The 23,660-nt window shown below is 33.2% G+C and overlaps 2 protein-coding genes across 3 annotated transcripts; one reads left to right on the plus strand and one right to left on the minus strand.

Annotated features, from left to right (window-relative positions):
* Positions 1–990: 990 nt before the first annotated feature.
* On the plus strand, positions 991–3,184 carry LOC131015194 (probable indole-3-pyruvate monooxygenase YUCCA4). Its single transcript, XM_057943466.1, has 4 exons — positions 991–1,822; positions 1,893–2,141; positions 2,227–2,349; positions 2,804–3,184. Exons 1-4 carry the CDS (start codon positions 1,199–1,201, stop codon positions 3,059–3,061), a joined length of 1,254 nt encoding a protein of 417 aa, XP_057799449.1. The 5' UTR covers positions 991–1,198; the 3' UTR covers positions 3,062–3,184.
* Positions 3,185–17,316: 14,132 nt separating this feature from the next.
* LOC131015195 (probable LRR receptor-like serine/threonine-protein kinase At3g47570) lies at positions 17,317–22,223 on the minus strand. Of its 2 annotated transcripts, XM_057943468.1 has the most exons (5): positions 21,281–22,223; positions 20,987–21,205; positions 18,909–20,900; positions 18,206–18,556; positions 17,317–18,090 (listed from the first exon to the last, which is right to left on the minus strand). In XM_057943468.1, exons 1-4 carry the CDS (start codon positions 22,200–22,202, stop codon positions 18,213–18,215), a joined length of 3,477 nt encoding a protein of 1,158 aa, XP_057799451.1. In that variant the 5' UTR covers positions 22,203–22,223; the 3' UTR covers positions 17,317–18,090; positions 18,206–18,212. The 2 variants fall into 2 exon arrangements, with proteins under 2 accessions (XP_057799451.1, XP_057799450.1); XM_057943467.1 differs by having other exon boundaries at positions 17,317–18,556.
* Between the last annotated feature and the right edge of the window lie 1,437 nt (positions 22,224–23,660).

Raw genomic sequence — 23,660 nt, forward strand, 5'->3', positions numbered from 1 at the left:
ACTAGTGAGGATTAAATTAGACCGAAATAAAACTTTCAAACTTATATGCATGGTGCATGAGGTATAACATGTGAATATATTGTTGACCAAATGATGAAGTGATTAAAATATAAAATTATAGGTATTAGAAAAAATCAACCGTTACACGATGTATTAAAATTTGCTCCTCGTAAAATACATTCTATCACCACTTGTGCATACTACTGTTTAAACTTAATATCCATAATATTTATATCGAACTCATCATGAAACCCTTAAAGGAAACATATGTATGAGTCCACCACCGTTTCAACTATTTTATGCATCTCATCTCCCCACAATTAAAACATAATCATTTGTCTTTGAACACATACACATAATCATTAACTATATTAATATTATTTCCACACATCTGACGGCGACTGACCGAGCCGAATACTATCAGATCTAAGTTTCAACTCGTTAGATGTTCATATAAATGATATTCGGGCTCGAACTCATTAAAAATTTAGCAAATTAAACTTTCTTAATTAATATGTTACTCGAATTCGACTAGTTTATAAGCTCGTGCACTAACTCGATTAAGGGTTCGTGAACCGACTCGTAAATATATTTTCACATAATTGAATCTGAATGTGTTCGTGAGTTCAACAAGCCGAGTGTTATCAAACTCGATAAAATTATCGAAGTCGATATCAGGTTCGAACTCGATTCGTTTACTATGAAGTCAAATTCTGATCAATTTTTTTTTAATTGAATCTCGAATAATCTGCGAGTAACTGTGTTTATTTACAAACGTATATATTTCTACATGGAATAAAATTATCGATCCCCATTTTTTCCCCAAAAAATTAAAGAGAAAAACCATAAACCTCGCAATATCCCACTTCTACACCGCTTAACAAATAGGAAAAGCGCGTGCCGTACAACCCAAATGCCGTCTCCACATCCCAACAAAATTTATGCGCCTATAAATTCTCGATCTCCGTAGAGAGAGAGAGACTGGGAGAGTACAACACCTCAAAGCACACAGAAACACTCCACATTGTCCCTCTCTCTCACTTCACACACACACCCATCGCCAATTACACCTCCGCAATCCTGCAAAGGCTGTGAAGAAAAAACCTCGAGCAAAAAAAAAACAGAAAAAAAAAAAAAAAAAAACGCACAACACACACTGATTCCTTCTTTTTATACTTCCCTCGGCCCGCTTTCCGAAATGGCTCATTTAAAAAAGGAGTTGAAGTGCGTGTTCCACCCCGGGCCCATCATCGTTGGCGCCGGCCCGTCGGGCCTCGCCGCCGCCGCGTGCCTCGGCGAGAGCGGCGTCCCGGCGCTCCTCCTCGAGCGCAGCGCCTGCATCGCCTCCCTCTGGCAGCAGCGCACCTACGATCGCCTCAAGCTCCACCTCCCGCGCCAATTCTGCGAGCTCCCCTACCTCAATTTCCCCTCGCATTTCCCCAAATATCCAACCAAGGATCAATTCGTCTCCTACATGGAGGCCTACGCGCGCCACTTCTCGATCGAGCCGCGGTTCAAGCAGGCCGTGCTCGACGCCCGATACGACGCCGTCTCGGGCCTGTGGCGCGTCCAGACCGCCGATTGCCTCTACGTATCGCGCTGGCTCGTCGTCGCCACCGGCGAGAACGCCGAGCCGGTCCAACCGGAGATCCACGGCCTCGACCGGTTCCACGGCCCGGTTCTACACACCAGCGACTACCGCTCCGGCTCCGACTTCTTCAGAAAAAAGGTCCTCGTCGTCGGCTGCGGGAATTCCGGCATGGAAGTTAGCTTGGACCTCTGCCGCCACCACGCCTCCCCCTCCATCGTCGTCAGGAATTCCGTAAGTTTTTTTTTGTTTTTTTTTTTTTGAAATTCGATCATTTTTTGACATTTTTAGGTTTTTTTTTTAGGTTCATATTCTGCCGAGAGAAATGTGGGGAGTTTCGACGTTTTCAATGGCGATGGTGCTACTGAAATGGCTGCCATTGAAGCTAGTCGACAAGTTTCTCCTCCTCGTCGCCAACTTCAAATTCGGCAAGACCGCCAAATTAGGTCTCCGCCGCCCCAAAACCGGCCCTCTGGAGCTCAAAAACGCCACCGGAAAATCCCCCGTCCTCGACGTCGGCGCCCTCTCTCTCATCAAATCCGGCAAAATTGAGGTATACACAGTCGATTCGAATCTCAGAAAACATAAATTCAAACAAATCATTCAAAAATCATCCTTTTTTTCTTTCCATTGATCAGGTCGTGGAAGGAGTGAAGGAGATAACGAAAAACGGTGCGAAATTCTGCGACGGCCAAGAACGGGATTTCGACTCCATAATTCTCGCAACGGGGTATAAGAGCAATGTGCCGAGTTGGCTAAAGGTAATAGATTAATTTTAAATAATTATTTTTTTTATGATTATTGGCAATCACACATCGTTTTCTAGCTTACACATGCAGTGGGTTACAAAACGTTTTCTTACACTGTTACAGAAAAGAGCAAATCTGATGGCATTTGTTTGGATCATCCTTTCTACCAATGCTCGCAAAATATATTTTTTGTTCGCATTTTATGATGCGTCGCTGTCATTAAAATTTATGTATAGTCTAATAAATTTATTAATTTATCTAATAAATTTCATTTGAGAGACTGGAAATTTCTTGCGTATAGGCCTCACCTACATCTGCTGTTTTCAAGAACCAGTCTCAGAAAAACTTAAATGCCATAATTATTTCTAGTACTTGTTTTTTTTTATTATTCGAGTGTATTTATGTTGAAAGCTTGATTAAATTTGAGGAATTTATTTGGAATAATTAATTAATAATGTAATTGTAGGGTGAGGATTTCTTCACAAAAGATGGAATGCCGAAGACGCCTTTCCCTTATAGTTGGAAGGGGGAGAAAGGATTGTATGCGGTCGGGTTCACGAGAAGGGGGCTTCTTGGAACTTCATCAGATGCCGTTAAAATTGCTGAAGACATCGCTGATCAATGGCGGATGATTAACAAGAGATTTCCAGCCAAAGAAATTAAGCTTGATACTGAAATATTTGGGAAAATTAGAGAAAATCTCGAGAATGGGGGAGCTTTTTAAGGGTTTTTTTTTTTTTTTTTGTAGATGTAAATCAATCAGTTTTGTTTTGGGGAAAATTGTAAGAATGGCGATGTTTAGGTTGAATGGTTTTGTTGGGGAAAAAAACTGTGTATGATATAAAAACAATGTCTTTATTTAGCACTCCATGCAAAAATTATATGAACAATTAAGGAAAATAGTGTGGTGGGGCAAGGACAAAGAGTAAATCCAAACTTTAAATTCTTAATATATTTTCCATTTTCAAGGACAAAATGAATTGTCGACTTCATATGGTTAAGAAAGAACTTTGCACATCATTTAATGCAAAATATAGACAAGAAATAAATTAATAAAAAAAAAATTAAGTCGAGGCTTTACGATTATGGGACCATGTTCATGATGAGAAATTCATACGACCAATATTCATATGCATGCAAATTATTCTATAAATATTACGACATATTCAAGAGAAAAGCTAAAGTTGAAGTCAAACGCCGGGACATTCCGACATTATTTTTTAAAATCAAAATTCTACACTTTCTTCGTGAAAAAAGAACAAATTTTTAATTTTTTTTTACTAAATAACTCCCACGTGTGCTTAATTCATACGTACCTTGCAATACTTCATTTGTTGACATAAAATTTTCCAAAATTTCCTTTTCTTTCTATTACAAAAAAATTAGCCTATCTTTCATTTATATATAATAGTAAGAGTACATAATTCATTATTTTATTTATTTTCAATTCTTCATTATTTACAAAATTTATCATTGATGATACCCTTATTTCATTTTTGTACCCACACATTATATAAACACTTTATTTAAAATTACATTTATAGCTAGTGAGATTTTTACTTTACTTGTAACCACATCCGACCCTTCTATCTAACAAATGGGACAAAGGCCTAGGGTCCCCCAAAGTCGAGAGGCCCCAAATTTTACCAAAAAAAATCACTAATTAATTGTACTTCCTCTGTCCCACGAAGTATTACACAGTTTTCTTTTTGGTCTGTCCCACGAAGCATGACATGTTTCTAAAAATAGCAAAAAATTTATCTTTTATTGACATTTTCACTTTGTCACCTACCACACTTAACATACAAAATACAAATTTTTTAATTTCTGTGGCGAAAAGAACTGTGTTATGCTTCATGTGACGGAGAGAGTAACATATTTTGGATTAATGAAAAAAAATATCATACTTTAATCTTGTTTCGCCTAGGATTCTCGAAATATCAAGGTCTACCCCTGCTTATAATTCTATTAATTATTTTATTAAAATTTATATCGTTTATAATGCGATAAATCAAAAGAAGTTATTTAAGACGAAGATGAAAACAAAAAAAAGATTGTAGTAGATATTTGTGTATAAATTATTACTATGTGTAAGGTTAAAAATACATATTTCTCCAAAATCGTGGCGATCATTAGCCTTTGCCAAAGTTAGGTAGAGGTTATCTACGATGAGCGCAATTTTACAGATTTCTACTTTAGGAATTCCTCAAAATCTTTTTAACTCATTAGTTTTTTCAGTTATCAAGTACGTTTTTACACGCAAAAAAGAGAATCTAAGAAAATTGCTTTTTCTGAGTTAATGATTGCAACACGATTACATCACCACCCCCGAAAACTTTTTTTTTTTTTTTTTTTTTTCACTTTTCCACCTTCTCAATTTTACATTTTTTTCTTCTTTTTTTGCCCAAATATTTATTAGATTATTAATAATCTCTTGAATTTTATTTTCTCTGCGATATTATGTACAATTGTTATTTTTTTTTTCATTGTTGAAACGCATCTTTGTAAGATTCAAGATTGATGTCGACTTTTTTGGCTCATCGATTTGCTTGCCTCCCACAGTTTTACGTTTCAATAATTCCATCCATAAACTAATTCAATACAATTTTTTTTTGATTTATTTCTTTAAATAAAAATAAGATTTAATTATTTTAGTTTTCCATTTTTATTATTTTTCAGAAAATTTAAAAATTACAACGTAGATAATACAATAAAATAACTCAATTTTATTTTTGTTTCAAAAAACAAGTTAAATAACTCACAAAATTTCCTATTTAACTAATTTGAGATGGCCAAACATCACTTTTTACATTTGGCATTAATTAATCATATATAGTTTAAATCATTGAAAATTGCTAACAAATCAGTGTGCGCACAAACACACACACACACTTACACACATTTTTGTGTTATCATTTAGCATGTGTCGTTGAAAGTTAGTCTATCTCTCATCGTTTATTTATTTAAGAGTAATGCTAAACAGCCACATTGTGGCCACCTACAATTTACCTAAGTAGAAAATAATTTAATTTATTTAATTTATTTTTTAAAATAAAAATAAGATTTAGTTATTTTATTATATTCTCTACATTGTACTTATTTTTTTAATTTTTTTTTGCATTTTTTATTTTTAATTTATTTTTTAATAAAAATAAAAAAGTTACCAAAAAATTGCAAAAAAATAACTATTATGTAGAGAATATGATAAAATAACTAAATCTTATTTTTATTTTAAAAAATAAATTAAATAAATCAAGATTGTCCTTATTATATTAGTGTGTGGGTGGCCACAATGTGGCTGCATAGATTTATTGTTTATTTAATTAGTGTTGCATAATTGAATTCAATTTTTTTCCCTCTCTCTCATCTGTTATCCAGTGGATTTATAATTTATTCAGCTCTGACTAAATCCTAATCCAATCTACCTCATTCAATTCTGGGTTTCAAGGAATTTAAATACCTAGCTAGTGTCTTCATCATGACAACTTGTAATTTACTTACTCTATTTCCATCTTTTTTTTCCAAAAAAAAAGAAGAAAATTTCCAAAAAAAAAAGAAGAAAATTTAATTTTTGTGCCCTCTCTCTCTCTCTCTCTCTCTCTCTCTCTCTCTCTCTCTCTCTCTCTGCGAAGAAATGTTGATAGTTCGTAGAAGCATTATGCACGCTGATTATTGAGACAATGATGGGGCTCTGACAAGGGATTTGTCTCAGACTACCTAAGCTAATCACCTACAAAAACATATTGTAATAAGTGATCATTTGTCCTAACTCCTTCAATTCTTGACTCATTAACAACAAATTAAACTCACACAAAACAAATGAAATTTAAGCCGAGTACTGTTACTGGGATCAAATTTATCCGGACGAAAAAATATTAAATTTTAAAAAAAATTGATTTATTTAAAAAATTTGGTTCAAATTTAAAAAGAATTTAGTTAGTTTTATTTTTTTTCTCAACATTATAAAATTTTCTGTATTTTTTTAATAATTTTTGTACTTAAAATATAATAAAAAAATTAAAAATTACAAAAACTACCTAATGGATAAGAAAATGAAAATAATTAAATACATATCTTTATCTAATCTTATCTAATTCTCAAATGGAACAAGTGTTACAATGGAATAGGAAGCTCCGTATTTATAGATTGAAGACAGAAGTATAAAATAAGCAGAAGAAGCAAAATTGGAGTTGATTTGATTGGGATTATGAGTTATGATATATGTAAATGAAATTGATGAGAGTAAATAAATAATTGTAAGAAGGTAGAGAAGAAATGAAAGGAAAGGATGTGGTTGGGCATTGAATGTGAGAGAATTGACACGCTTCCACAGCACGCCTTACGGGGAAAAATACGTCACTCTTTTCTCTATTCTGACATTTTTACTGACCGCCATTTCTTCTCTTCTCTTACACCGCAGATCATTGCACGAGGGAGGGACGCTCTCTTCACCATTTACCCATTTAGACACCACAGAGAGAGAGAAGAGAGTGTAAGAAAATTCAACCCTCATCAAATTCACGACAAGTACGCGCTCCCTCTGTGATGTCGTTTCCTATTTGTTATTTCGGTATGTTCGCAATATTATTTTCATTTTCATTTATAGAAGTAAGGTCCACAAACTTTCACTCATAATAATAATGAGATCCAGACTCCACTCACTATAATATTCACTACTCCCTCCGTCCACAATTTAATGTCCTACTTGCTCTTAAATTTTTGTCCACAAATTAAAGCTCTATTCTGTTTTTTGCACTTTTTTACTATTCTTATTTTCCTATATTTACTATCATTTGCCACTAATGGACCCACCTTAAAACACCTTTATCATTTTTATATTCTATATTTACTGGAGTAGTACATTTTATCACTAGTGGACCCACTCACAACACCTTTATCACTTTAGTCAACTACCCTTATATTTCATGCACATCACATTTTCCAACTTTCTTAGTCTCTGTGCCCACACCAAAGTGGGGCATTAAATTGTGGACGGAGGGAGTACTATCTAGCATCTACTACTATCCATCATTTTTTCTTAAAACTCGCGCTGTTTATAATGTGGAAACAATATCGCGGATGGAGAGAGTATATTTCAATTATTTTAATAAAATTATTCAAATAAAAAAAAATTAACTAATTTTTTTTTCATATTTAGTTAAAAAAAATAAGAAATGTTTTTAATTACTATCTTTTTTGTCCATAAAATTATGGTGATGAAGATGACATGAATTTTAAGAAAAATATGATAATTTTGTTTTGAATGGAAATTGAGTCTCACATTTTTTTTATAAATAGTGAGTGAGAAGTTTGTGGAGGTCATTTTCAGATAAAAAAAAATCATAATTTTGAGGGGACGCATCAATATATTAATAAGACTATTATTTTTGGGAACAGAGGGAGTACATAAAATATGAGGCACTCTTCCGTGCAACCGGTTGCACCGTGCAACTGATTTCTGAATGATACTACTTCAACATACAAATGACACTTGAAGATCTTCAAGTGCCATTTGTATATTGAAGTAGTGTTATTCAGAAATATTCAAGTGTCATTTTCAAAATGAAGTAGTGTCATTCTGACAACCAGTTGCACACGAGTATTTGTGATAAAATAATTAGTTAAAAAACAAGAAATGTTTTTAATTGCTATAGTATGGACAAAATAATAAAATTAGTTAAAAAAAATTAAAATCGAAAATTTAAATAAATCAAAATTTTCTACTATTTGATTTGTTTATGATTGGTATAACTTGGACATAAAAAATATAATGCTCATGCCCATGGCGTTATTAATCTTTTTCCACCCATTTCATCTCATCTTTTTCCACACATTTAATCTTTGATCTTGGACATCAAACTTCTGATTTTTTTCTTTCACTTTATTTATAATAATGAGTCCCTTATTTTAATCAAAACACCCTCAACTAATACTATATAGTAGTATTAAAATTGGTGATGAGTACTAAATATGTGTTAGAAATTTATTTATTGAATTTATGAAGGAAAAATTATTTATATTTAGAGCACCTGATCTGACGTAGTCCTATATTTCCCTCTACTCTATGTTGATGTCAAACTCCTTTTGCCTTTCACTGACATCTTTTTTTCTCCACTACTACTCCTCACTACTTTTTATTGCTTTCCCATTTCAAATCATATCATTTTTCTTTTTCTTTTCACACAAATTGTTAACTGCTACTTACCTTTACAATATTATTTCATACACGTATATACAGCAAGAACCAGACGTGAATTTTTTATTTTACAAACTCACTCTGTAAATACTCCCTCCGTCCCGCGAAGCATGACACACTTTCCATTTTGGGTTGTCCCACGAAGCATGACACGTTTCCTTTTTTGTCAATAATTATTACATTCTCTCTCCTACTTTATCACCTTTATTATATTCTCTCACCTACTTTATCACTTTTATTACCTTCTCTCTCCTACTTTATCAATTTTATACTTTATTAATTACACACTTAAAACACTAATCTACAATTCCTTAATTTCCGTGCCGAACTCAAACGTGTCATGCTTCGCGGGACGGAGGGAGTATGTACTAATTTTTTCAAGTACAAGCCTCAATTTTGTCTCACAATTTAACTTTGTATGGTAGTACCTTTTTTTTCCTTACTTCAATATTAATTTTTTTATGTTTTAGTACTCCCTCCGTCCCACGAAGCATGACACAGTTTTTTTTTATCTGTCCCACGAAACATGACACGTTTTTAAAAATGACAAAAAAATTACTCATTATTCACATTTTCACTTTTTCACCTACCACACTTAACACACGAAATACCACAAACGAAATGGGACGGATGAAGTATTAATTTTAGGATAATGTACTAAAGTTTACAAATTTAATTGGAGTATAAGTTATACTTCTTTTGTCACAGCCCAAAATCATTTATTTCCTTTATAATTTTATTTGTAATTATTAAATATTAAAGTTATAAAATTTTCAATAATATTTTGTTTATCGAGCTTTTTGACTAGTCAAATTGTATTTAAAAAAATTACTTTTGAGCCTTATAAATATATATATATATATATATATATTTTCTTAGATTGCTAATTTTAAATCCATATGCAGAATAATAGATATATATATATTATATACATAATATATACGTATACTAAATCTATGTTTTGTAGATATTTATATTTATAATTGCAGGATAATAATTTTACTATGATTACATGTGTTATAGATATATAACACCCCAATATTATACTCCCTCCGTCCGCCAAAAGTAGACCATTTTTACTATATTGGGCGTCCGCAAAGAGTAGACCACTTTCCTTTTATGGAAATGGTCCCACCACCCACTTTAATCTTTTATCTTTACAAACACTCTTTATTTACAAAAAAACCCACCCCAAATTCAATCTCAACCACACATCTCATAAAGTGGTGGGACCCTTTCTCCACTATATCAAAATCATCAACAATTTTATTAAATCCCGTGCCCAACCAAAGTAGTCTGCTTTTGGCGGACGGAGGGAGTATATAATTATATAAGATAATGATCTAAGCTAATAAAATATCTAAAAGCTATTATACGTGTAATGTTAATTATTACAAATAGTAAGTTAGCCTAATAACCTAAAAAGGCAAGTCTACAAAATGACTCATGAAGCCTAGGTAAATTTATACATATATATGTTGTCCACGTAGGGCTTTAATTTCACACTATATATAATACAAGATCATTTGGCAGTAAAATACATTGAATTGAATTATAATTCAAGAAAGCAAGTATTTGATCATGTGTTGAAAAAAGAGGCACGGCAAAGACTATGACGTGGATTTTGGTTTGAATTGTTCAAGTAATTTTCAAAGTTCAAATTTTAGGTGTGGGATTTATTTAAATATATGCCGTGATTATTTATTGTCCATTTTAATAATATGTGTTTACCACATGTGTTACGACGTATATTTTGAGGATATCGCTAGCGGCCCGTAAATAGGGTCCGAGACTTCACCGTCCTTGGATTGTCACAATGCGATTTGAGATTTATTTTGATGATGTCGCCAGGGGCCCGTAAATAGAGTCCAAGACTTTAATAGTCATTGGGATGTCACAGTGCGAATATTGAGGATATATATGAAGTGACCGTATGTGTTCACTGTGTTATTATCTTGGACAATAATTGCATGATCCCACACTGAGTGTATTTTATATGCTCATCCCATATTTAACATTTTCAGGTTTCTAAAATTGGAGGCGTGTGGAAGGTCGAATGGTGCTACAAATTATTTTAGGAAAATGATATTTTATTAGTAATGTATTTTATAATAAAAATATTTATTTCATGAATTTCTCATTAAATATTTATTTATAGTCATGATTTTTCGCGTGCGTTTTCATTTAAATTTAAATTGAATTTGGGTGTCACATCTTTATTTCAAATATTTATTATTAGAGTTAATTAATCTCAGATTAAGATGTACGATTTCTTTTTTCAACTTCAAATTTTCAATAATAAATACTCCTCATATATAATTGGATATGATGATCCTATCCAAAAATTAAAGCCGAACGTAAAGAGTTTTCTTGATTTAATAGTGCTACCTTATTAATATTGGCCTACGCGTCTATAATATTAATCTCGAATATTAATTGAAGGAGAAATCATTCTAAGATTTCGAATTTGACTGGATAATTTATTGACCGGAGTAATTATTCTGATTTTATTAATTGAAGGAGAAATCATTCTAAGATTTCGAATTTGACTGGATAATTTATTGACAGGAGTAATTATTCTGATTTTTTTTTTCAGACCTCCATCATCTTAATAAATTGTCAGGTTGATTCCAGCTTACGTATGACTGTCAACATAATAAAAATTATAATAATAAACGAGTTAAACGTCAGATGTAAATTTATTATAAATTATACTCCAGTATAATATATGAATGCATTTTTTGATTTGTTTATTTGCCCCAGAAAAAGTTCTGGAGTTTTTGCTTGAAAGCAGAACCCACCATTTATAAAAGAAGGATTTTGCACAAACTGAATGTCTTGAAAGGGACTTGGATTGAAGATCTTTATTTAAAGGAACCACTACATTTATGTTAAATACTCCCACCGTCCGCCAAAATTATGTAAAATTGCTTGGGCACGAGATTTAATAAAATTGATGATGATTTTGATGTAGTGGAGAAAGGGTCCCACCACTTTATGAGATGTGTGGTTGAGATTGAATTTTGAGTGAGTTTTTTGTAACTAAAGAGTGTTAGTAAGGATAAAATATTAAAGATGATGGTGGGACCATTGCCATAAAAGGAAAGTGACATAATCTTGGCGGATGCCAAATATAGTAATTTTTACATAAACTTGGCGGACGGAGGGAGTAATAAATAACTCAGTAAATGTTTACTCCAAAATTAATTCAAATTTTATGTACTCCAATTCTTTAATATTGACAGTGGTTGTGGAATGTGGATATATGATTAATAATTTTAATATGATTGATTTTGGAGTTAGTCTTGAAAGGGGTGGATATTTAATTAAATATACACTATATTACACATTCTATAAAAAATATGTCATCTTCGTCATTTTTTACGTTCATGAAAAATATGACTTTTTTTAGGACATATTTTTACATTTTTTTTCCTTTTTTTAATCTTTATAAATATTATTTTATTCACAAAAGAATCACCCTTGATTCATATTTAATTTAATCTCAATCATTAATTTCATACAATGATGAGATCATATTTTCAAATCGCCAATCATGATTTTATTAAAATATATATGTACCAACCAAAACTACTATACTTCTAATGAAATGAGTGATTATAAATTGATATTATCACCTTATTTTGAGTATCACTTATGTTGGAAGTAAGATTTATAATAAATAATTACAACAATTAAAAGCAAAACAGGAGTTGAATATATTAGAGTCCGGTATTACGACATACAGCCGTTATATATATATACAAGACCCATAATATATCATAAAACTGAATATACAAAAAGTTAATAAATAAACGAAAAAATAATTCACGCGTTACTTAAACATAAATCAATAATTTATTATAAAAAAAATTGATGTCTCAACTTAACAAGTTGAACTATTAATTATAACCAATCAATTAATATTTTTATTTGAAAACCCCAGTAGCAAAAAATATGTCATGCATAATTCAAAAAAAAAAAAAAAAAGTAGGTCATGCATAAGTTTGACCACTAGCTATAAGATAATTAAAATCATTAATGTCAACTAGTACTCTCACCACATTTATTTAGAGCTATAATTTTTTTTTTTTTTTTTTTTTTTTTTTTTTTTTTTTTTTTTGATCGGATAAAGTTATGTTAGATGTTAACAATTAGTTCTCCAAACACTCCAAGAATTCACCAAGCCCACCTTATCTCTCCAATCACCAAATTCGCTCCCAAGAGGGATCGAACCCGGGTCTCATCACTTAAGTAAGGACCCGGTGGCCAGGATTTAGAGCTATAATTAGTAACTTGCTACAAATCGAAGTTGAAAATAATTGACGAAGAAGACTCAATTTTATACCTACACATATCCGTTTTTTTAAAAAAAATAGTACGTCTACACATACATATAGATAGAAATGATTAATTGAGAATTAAACCCATAAAAAATATATTTAAATCGAGAATAACTTATTGAACTCAAACTAATTGAATTAAGTGCTATATCATTCATTTTTTAATTTTAATATGAACTTTTAATTTTTAATTAAAATACATAAATTTTAATATTTACTCAATTTTCAACACCGATCCTCATTTCCTCCAAATCAAATCTGAGATGGCATTTCAAAAATATGATTAGGACTCATAGACGACACTTCAACATGACATATATACCTATCCTAATCATCTTTTAGACGTGTCACCTTATAAACAATTCAGAGGAAATGGGCCGGGGTCGGTGTAAAAAAATCGAGTAAATATCAAAGTTCATATATTTTAATAATAAAATTAAAAATTCATATTAAAATTTGAAATTAGAGAAAGTCGGTGTATTTAAACAGTAATAACCCTTTAATCAATTATTCTCTTGATTATAAATTGTTGAAAAATCAAGGAACCACATGTTAGATAGATGACTATATATATAGGTTGGGTTGGGGCTGCGCAAGTGTGTGTGTGTGTGAAGATGTAGGTGGAAAAGTGTGTGTGGGGAATGACGCTTACTGATCAAGAAAACAGTAGTTGGGTAGTGGCATGCATGCCATTTTGCCATGCATGCATTCTCTCAGACGACAAATCCTTATTGTATCCTTCAACTATTCTCCTCTTTATCATTCTTCAATTAGGGTTTCTTTCCACCTTCTTCAAATTCTTCTCCGATTCGATCTTGTCTTCTCTGCTGTCTCTGCCCTGATCCAACTCCGTCCTTTATGGGTGGAGCCCACCAGAGGCGGAGCCAAGAACTTGTACGGAGATCGGAGGCGATAGCTCCCGAGCTAATGTTTTTTTGAATATTCCATACATCTTTTTATTTCCTACTTACAAAACAAGCATAATAATAATAATGACAAACGACAGTTTCATTACGAATTTACCACGAATTTAAAATGAAAGATCGATAAATAGACGATCCAAATCTAAGCGTGGTAGTATTCGGCTCTTTAGTTCATAAACAAATCTGTTAAGTCATTCAGTTTAAAAATATACATTATAAGTACATACAAGTACTTATATTTGTCTACTATAATTTCTAATAGTTGTATTAAATCTCCAATCAACTCTGTTTGTTATAAGAAAGATAGTTAATGTAATTTATTTATAATTTTCAATGATGTAATTTATTTTAAAAGAAAATAATCAATATTTTGTATATAAGTTAAAAACATCGCACATGCTCAATTAAACTCGTAAGCCTCAGAGTATTTGATAAACAAAGTTTCAGATTCGACTCGGCTCGATTCGATTACACCCATATCTCCAACTTCCTCACAGAGACAGAGCCAAGCTCCGGGCAAGACTCGGACAATTAATTATTATTATTATTATATTTAGATTGTATTTTGCATTTTTCTCAATACATAAAATTGTGATTTCGCTTGTCTAATTAAATTCGTTTTATGTATTAAAATATTTTTAAAATCCTAGCTCCGTCCCCGACTAGAAGGAGACTTGAAATTCCTTTTGTTTGTATGCAGCTTTGGGTCCACATTTTGGATGAGCTGTTTGAGTTCAGTGGCATGTAGCTTTTGCAACTGCAAAATTATTGACTGCCTCAGCCTCACAAAGAAGGGATGTGTGTGCTTGCTTGTTTTGTTTTGTTTTGTATGTATATACAATACATACATGTGTACCTAATAGTACCTGATCTTCTGCCTTTTACTAGAGAGACAACTCCTAGGATAGTCACCTCCTTTTCAAACAATATACAGTATTTTATTTTTTTTCAATACTATAGTACTCATCTCAGATTTCGAAATTTTTAGAATTATTATGAAATATTTTCATCTCAACTGCAAGATGCTATGAATGGGCTATGATATATGTACAAAAACTCTTATTAGGGCTATTATATATTTTTCACGATTTCCTTTAAGTTTAAGGGAACATGGACCTTTACATAACAACTTGAATATCCTAGCTAGGTTCATTTTTCATTCTGATTTATATGTTATGTTTAAAAATACTACTCCCTCCGTCCCATGAAGCGTGACCCATTTCTTTTCGGCACGAGAATTAAAAAATTGGTATTTTGTGTGTTAAGTGTGGTAGGTGAAAAAATGAAAAGGTGAATAAAGGGTAAATTTTTTACTATTTTTAGAAACAGGTCAAGCTTCGTGGGACAACCCAGAAAGGAAAGTGGGTCACGCTTCGCGGGACGGAGGGAGTATATTACTCCATTTAATATACATGGTATGTGTGTATGCAGACTATTCTCTCACCTATCAGCATATTACAGCTGCATGATAGTACATTTTTATTTTTATTTTTATTTTTGAAAGACTATATACGCTTCATATATAATTAAAAGCGGGTGATTTTATTCATGGTTCTCATTTTACTCTTTATAGCCCACATATATAGATATAGCTAGGATAAAATATAGAGTAAATTTATAACTATTGTTTTAGATAGTGACTATATAAAGAGTAAAAATGAAATGGGGTTTATGAATAGAATCACCCTTTGAAAGCCTTGTTTTTAAAATTGATTCAGTGATCTGATTTGCCTAATGGGCTAAAAGTAAATTTAGCTATCCAACTAAAAAGGCCCAATATAAATGGGCTCCTTCAATAGACAACATATCATACATACATACAAAAACATTGGATTCCGCAGCCTATTAATTGGGCTAATACAAAAACTTAAAAGAAAGCAGAGCCACATTTTTCATTTCGCTTTTACTTGTATATAAATTAAAAAAATAGAAAAAAAAATTAAGGTTTTTTTTTTACATGAGTATAAAAATTAAGTTAAAACGTAACATTACAAAAAAGGTTTTAGAACACATGTCAGAGAATCATAATTTAATATTGCGTTTCATCGGAAGTAAATTAATTATTTCTTCATGAAATTCGTTTGTATGCAAAATTCTAATGGGCTGATACCATTTATCCAACAATAAAAATGGATTTTTTTTAGTTGACCAATAAAATGGAATTGAAACCATACTTTATTAGAAATTCGCCTTTTTTTCCCCTCCGACTAAAATTTGTGAGATTGTTTTACTCTAAAACGGCGCCATTATTTGTACCCAATCCTATATTTCAATTGTTAAATTTTAATTTTGTTGGTGTTTGTAATTACATATATTACTTTGATTAAATACGAATTTGAATAATTACATTGAACAGTAAGACATTCTCACACAGAGCAAGACTCTTTCATTTTTTTCCCGTCCTTATAAATTTTAGCTTGTTTTCTTGTAATTTTCGATGTACGTTTTCCCTTGGATAGAATAAAAAGAAAATTCTTACTTAATTTTATGAGTTGGTCTCGTGTGTGGATTTTCGATTTCCGCACCATGCGAGTCGGGGTTCCATGCATCGGTCTGAACCGTTCGGCCTCCTCCTCATTCAATTATACTACAATTTTATTAATAAGAATTAATAAGAATTTTTCTTAAATGCAAATAATACTTTTTATGGAAGAAATGTAGATAAAAATGTTATCTTATGCAAGTAAAAGTAGACTATTTGTGTAATATAATCGGATTGAATCGGATCTCTATTGAACGAGTCACGTATAAGACACTCTAATAAGATACTTAAATGTGTTCTATTAGAGAGTATATGGGATTGAATTTGTGTATTTTTATATATCAGTTTATCAATTTGCTTTAAATTTGCTTTAATAACAAGTCTCTTCTATTTTGGCAGAATTGACTTGATCATGTCATAAATCCAAATATATATGTAAGTTTAATGTATGATAAAAGCATGCTTTCCATAATATAAGTACAAATCTGGCCAATATCTCTAAGAGATCAAGTGTTAATATATCTATTAGTATCACAAATCATTACATGTCTATTGATTCAACGAAAGAAAACAAGAACGAATATTTATTAATTTATATATATCTTTAAATAATTTCATTTACAAGCATAAATTATTTTATATATACGGAAATCTTCTATTACTTTGACCCACCAAACATGTTCAAACGCAAAGTTTGTTAAATTATAGTAATCCACACGAGATTTTATTCCCTAATTGTGATTATGGGTAGCACAGCAACCTCCATATTTTTTAAAAAATATAAAAGTGAAATAAATTAATTAAAAATATAAAAGGCCTCTTATTTTAGCTATGATCCAAACAAAACATTACATTAGGTGAAGACTATCACTAATATGTTTTGAATATTAAAATCAATAAAAACAAAGAAAAAACTCATATGCAACACAAGCAAATAAGACACATCCCACTAAACAAAAAATTAGTTGAATAGTCAAACATAAGCCACAGAATTCACACATGCATAAACCCTTTTTTATATTTCATCGGTTTATGCTAAATAATGTAACGAGTTAATAATTTACATACAACAATAACATGACCGCGATACCCACATACAAAAAAAAATCCACATAGCAACTGTTTTCAGTGCCTTATTCGATAATAATTTATTTAATATTCCAGAAAAGTTGAGTTACGCGGTAAAATTGGGGGATATACCGAGTTGCCCTCTACATGTTCGACGGAATGCGCCAATGGGACGTCGAATTGAATGTGTGCTCGATGAGTATCACAATAAATTGCTGCTACCTTCTATGCCATGTGAAGATCGGGTTTGCGCTTCTGGGAAGCTTGATCAAGTTCGGCTGCGAGCGGAATATCAAAATTTTCAGAACTCTTTTGAGAGGGTTTGTTTTGGTTGGTGAGAATGGTGAGGCAGAGGCGTTTTTCAGAAAGATTTTGCATTTAAAGCTGTGACAAAGAAGATTATATGTAAACTCAAGAACATAAAATAAGGAGGAAAGAGGGATAGAAAAACCTTGAGTATCAGTTGTTGAAACAGAAATTATATAAAAGGAGAACAACGAAAAAGAAAACCTAGCAAACCCTTGAAAGCACAAGGATACTAAGGACCGACCATCATTAAAACCTTTCTGGCGAAAACCCAATGGGAAAAACACCGGTAAAAGAAAAAAAAAGAAACAAGAAGAACGAATTAACAACGATAGGAAAAACCAACAAACGGACCAAGCCAAATTTTCCATTCTTTATGTCATCCACCTCACCACTATCCAGAGCCAAATTACTGCCTCTTCAAAATCATCAACACTGCGTGCCTCATCAAAGCCACCAAATGAAGAAGACATCATTAGCTAACTTTGCGATAGAAAATTTGGGATATGATATCCTTTTAGAAATAACATAGAACTTTGAAATAGCTTACTTGAATCTCATAGGGAAAATCGACGTTTGATTTTCAGCAACTCTGCATGTGCTTGTTTCATGTTGATTCTATCCCTGGGAGAGTCCGCAGAGCATTTAAGAGCCAATTCAAGTATGGATGATACACACTGCATATTCTTGTCAATCATTTCTTCCTCCAAATTCATGACTAAGTTGGCATCTATCACTTCATGTGGGTTCTCCGAAAGTGAGAGTTCTACCCATCTCTTTAAGCTCATATCTCCGCAAAACATATCATCACTAGGCCTTTTTCTCGTAAAAGTTTCAATCAACATCACCCCGTAGCTATACACATCACACCTTGTTGAAACTAGCCCTTCCAAGCCATACTCTGGAATAAAAAAAAAGCATGATGTATGCAGTAAGGAAGACATAATTAGTTGATAGAAAGTGAAGTGCAATTAACCAGGGGGCTTAGCCCACTGGCCACCAGGTCCTCACTTAAGTGAAGTGACCCGGGTTCGATCCCTCTTGGGAGCGAATTGGAGATTGGAGATATAAGGTGGATTTTGGTGAATGGAGAGATAAGGTGGTTCTTGGAGTGGATGGGGAACTAATTACTAACATCTAACATGACTTTGCCCGATAAAAAAAAAAAGAAAAAGAAAGTGAAGTGCAATTAGTATATTTAGAAAAAAGAAAAAGAAAGTGAAGTGCAATTAGTATATTTAGAGAAACTTCACCTGGAGCGATGTAACCCAATGTTGCTAGCGTGTTTGTTAACGCAAAGCTATCTCCATCGCATAGCAACTTTGCTATCCCAAAGTCGCTTACATGGGCAACCATGTCTTCATCTAACAACACATTACTAGGCTTCAAGTCACTGTGGACAATGGGCATTGAATAACCGTGGTGAAGATACTCCAAAGCAGATGCAACATCAATCATTATATTCAATCTTTCCATCATATTCAAGCAATAGTTGTGCGAATATAACCATTTTTCAAGATTTCCCTTTGGCATATATTCAAGTACTAATGCCTTGAACTCTTCATTGGAGCAACTGCTTATGACGTTTGTCAGATTCTTGTGTCGAATGCTACGTAGTATCTCACATTCAACATCAAATATTCTTGAAATACCTTCTACCTGCATATTAAACACCTTGACAGCGATCTCCCTCCCGTTGTTAAGAATTCCTTTATAAACAGAGCAAGAACTCCCAATGCCAAGTAAATTGCTTTCATCGAATCTTTTCGTTGCTTGCAGCAGTTCATAATAAGAGATTCTTTCCGACACAATGAATATCAACTCATCAACTTCTCTAGTCGTCTTATCTTTTCTTTTGTTTCTGACAATTATAAAGACCAAAGAAACAACTGAGATGAAAGCCACAACCCCAAAAACAATAAATGAAGCTCGTTCCACCTTCTTTCTCTTTGATCTGTGATTAGAAATTGAAGAGCAAATTTGGACATGGAACTTGGGGATTCCACACAATGCCGCATTACCCTTAAAAGAATCCATAGTGAAGTTTTTAAAAGAACCTCCATGAGGAATTTCTCCACTTAAACTATTGAAAGAGACATTAAAGAATTCGAGGTGTTGAAGTGCTTCTAAAGACTTTGGAATTGAACTAGAGAGGTTGTTGTACGACAAGTCGAGATCTGCCAAATTGATCATGCTTCCCATAGACACAGGAATAGAACCTTCTAGTCTATTATTTGCCAAAGACAAACTAACCAAATTCTGCAACTTCCCAATAGTGGTAGGAATAGACTTTGACAAGTGATTCATCGATAGGTTTATATGAATTGCTGCTCCTAAGTTACTCATCTCTAGCGGTAGTGACCCATTTAATGAATTTGAGGACAAGTCTAGATTGATCAAATCTTTTAGGCCCCATAAGCTTGATGGTATGCTAGAATTCAAAATGTTGGAGTCTAGATATAGATCTCTTAAAGAGGAGACATTTCCCAGACATTTAGGAATTGGGCCTGAAAATTGATTCTTACCCATAAGTAAAGTATTGAGCCTGAACAAATCACATATAGCATGTGGTATTGAGCCTCCCAACATGTTATCAAACAGATCTAATCCTTGAAGTTCATGCAAATGTCTAATAGTTGGTGGAATATTACCAGATAACTCATTTGCCGACAACACCAATGTCATCAAATTGCTTAAATTGCCTATTTCAACGGGAATGCTGCCACTGAATTTGCAGTTTTTGACACTGAATGTTTGAAGAGAGGAAGATAAGTTCCCGACAGAAGCTGGAATGACACCATTTAGAGGATTATCACCAATTGACAAAGTAGTTAGAGACTTGCAATTTGTCAATGAAGTAATGAAGGAAGAAGATGGTGGCTGGGTAAGATTGTTTCTATGCAGTTGAAGACCTTGAAGAAGTCTTAGGTTGCCGAGATGAATAGGTATATAACCACTGAATTTGTTTTCAGCAAGTGAGAGGATTATGAGTTGAGAACAGTTAGAGATAGCGTTGGGTATTGCTCCAGTGATAGAATTTCCGCCAAGATACAATCCTTGAAGAAAGGGAGAGGCATGGCATAAATGGGTTGGAAGAACCCCTGACAGAGCATTGCGGACAAGTGAAAGCCTCTGAAGAGTTGAAATGTTAAAGAGCTCATGTGGAATCGAACCACTCAAGATGTTCAAGTCTAATTGTAATAACTCCAAATGGTAAAGTTGGCCATATTCAGTGGGAATAAGCCCTGCAAAAAATGAGATTTCAAAACTGTGGCTAAAAACACATATTGTAGCTAAACAGACAATTTACATGAAAATTACTCTGTTGTACCTGTAAAATAGTTTTCCGAGAGGTATAACTTTTTTAGCATGGTAATATTCCCGACATCCCTTGAAAGGTTCCCTGTGAATTTGTTACGGCATAGTATTAAGGTTTGCAGAGAAGACATATTCATGAAAATACTGAAATTAATTGAGCCCGCAATCTCATTCTGTTCAACACCAAAATCAACTAGACTCTGAAGATGGCCAATCTCATGTGGTAGTATTCCTGGCAAAAAAAAGTGTCATGAAACTAATCAAATCTCATTTACACAAATTTATGTGATAAGAAGTTGAACCATACCATTCAAATTGTTACCACCAAGATATAACTCCCGAAGAGATGTTAAGTAGCCGATTTCTGAAGGTATCTCCCCACTAAAAGAGTTGTAAGAGAGGCTCAAATACTCAAGTCGTGAACATTGGGATAGATTTGTGGGAATCGCGCCACTCAGCTGATTGGAAGAAAGATAAATCCCAGTAAGAGATGGAAGATTACTGCACATGTCTGTTGGAAGACTTCCACTCAATTCATTGTATGTGAAGCCCATAGATACAAGGGTCGAGATGTTGAATATGGATGATGGTATAGCACCGGAAAGATGATTGAATCGAACATACAGAGTTTTTAGACTTTGAAGTCTTCCCAACTCTTTTGGAATTTCTCCACTTAGAGAATTGTAAGATAAGTCAAGCAATTGTAGGTTTGTGAGGTTTGAGAGCGATTTTGGGATGGAACCTATGAAGCTGTTGTTGCTTAAAGACAAGTACTCTAATTTTGGTAACTGACCGAACATCGGAGGGATGTCTCCGGTGAAGTTGTTGAGTCGGAAAGATATGAACTTCAAACGGCGAAGGAGAGACAGATCTTGCGGCAAATCTCCATGGAAAAGGTTGTTGGTGAGGTCGAGGGAGACGAGGAAGGAGAGGTGTCCGAGCTGTGGTGGAATGGTGGCGGAGAGAGCCATGTTGGAGAGATTCAAGGCAGCTACTCTGTGGTGGCGGAAGCTGCAAGTGACGCCAATCCAGCTGCAGACGGAGCTCGAATTGGTCCAATTAGTTGCGAGTAAAAGAGAAGGGTCGGAGGTGATGTGTTGTTTGAGTGAAAGAAGGGAAGTTTGATCAGTTGCAAGGCTCAAAGGTTGTTTGGCTTCAGAGGAAAGCATTGGGAAGGTTATGGTAATTAGGAATGCATAAGGCAAAATGCAATAAAGCTTTTTCTCCATGGCTGCAAATTGTGACTGTATTATGATAATTAAGTCTCTAATAACTGCATCCAATAATCATCAAATATATATACACAAATATTACAAGACTTGAGAGTCTTGATGGGTGTGGCTTTTGATGTCTTTTTTGTTTTTTGTTTTTTTCCGTTTGAGTCAAGTTCGTCGTTGGATGTTATTTCCATCCCTACTCTCTCGTGGTCCATACAAATGTTGGCCCGGCTGAGAAGAAGACGAAGACTTGAGGCTGAGACAAAGACAGAGACGCAGACGAAGACGAAGGTGAAGAATTGAGACAAAGACGAAGACTTAAAAATTGTGTTCTACAGCATGAACTGAGAGGCAGTTGCCTCGCTCCTTCATGCTGTATTATATAGTTTTGAATATTTCTACTATTAATTAGTTGTATTATGATAATTAAGTGCCTAATAATTAACTGTATGAAATAATCATCATATATACACAAATATTACAAGAGTTTCTTGACTTGAGAGTCTTGATGGATGTGGCTTTTGATGTCTTTTTTGTTTTTTGTTTTTTCTGTTTGAGTCAAGTCCTCCTTAGATGCCCAATCACTTATAGAGACTGAGACGAAAACTTGAGGGCTATATATATATTTTTTGACACTATGCTACTCATCTCAGATTTCTCGAATTTTTTTGAATTATTATGGAATATTATCATCTCAACTGCAAGATGCTATGAATGGGCTATGATATGTAAAGAACTCTTATGAGGGCTATATATATGTTTTTCACAATTTCCTTCAAGTTTAAGGGAATAGGGACTTTTGCATAACAATTTGAATGCCTTATAAAAATTTAGGAAACAGTAAAATTGGTTAAGTGGGAACTAGCTAGCTAGGTTCATTAATTTTCATTGTTATTTATATGCTAAGTTTAAAAATATTATATTATTTAGTATACATGGGAAGTGTATATAGACTCTTTCCTCACCTATCAGCAGGTTACATCTGTATGCTTCATTTTTATTTTTGAGGTGGTCTCTTTCATGGTGAAACCGGCTTCACAATAAAACTAGTTCAACATACGATCACTTATAGAGACTGAGACGACGAAGACGAAGACTTGAGGTTGAGACAAAGACGAAGACTTAGACTTGAGGTTAAAAAAAGGCCCTTCGAGAATGCCATGCAGCCGTTGGATGTCATGTTCCATTTTGCGACCACATATTGATGGATCAGTGCCTTATCGCTTGAGCACTGCAAGCGCAGCACAGCCCTTCATATCAACATCACTATTTACTTTCTAATAGATTAGATATATTGTTTTAAAAAAATTGATGAAATTAATTACGTTTATATATACGGAGATCGACTAGCATCCTCATGATTAGATTACTTCACATTTCTTAGTAATTTAATAATTAAAATCTTTTATTACTTTGACCCACCAAACATGTTCAAACGCAAAGTTTGTTAAATTATAGTAATCCACACGA

The sequence above is a fragment of the Salvia miltiorrhiza genome, chromosome 3 (assembly GCF_028751815.1).
Source record: "Salvia miltiorrhiza cultivar Shanhuang (shh) chromosome 3, IMPLAD_Smil_shh, whole genome shotgun sequence".
NCBI lineage: Eukaryota > Viridiplantae > Streptophyta > Magnoliopsida > Lamiales > Lamiaceae > Salvia > Salvia miltiorrhiza.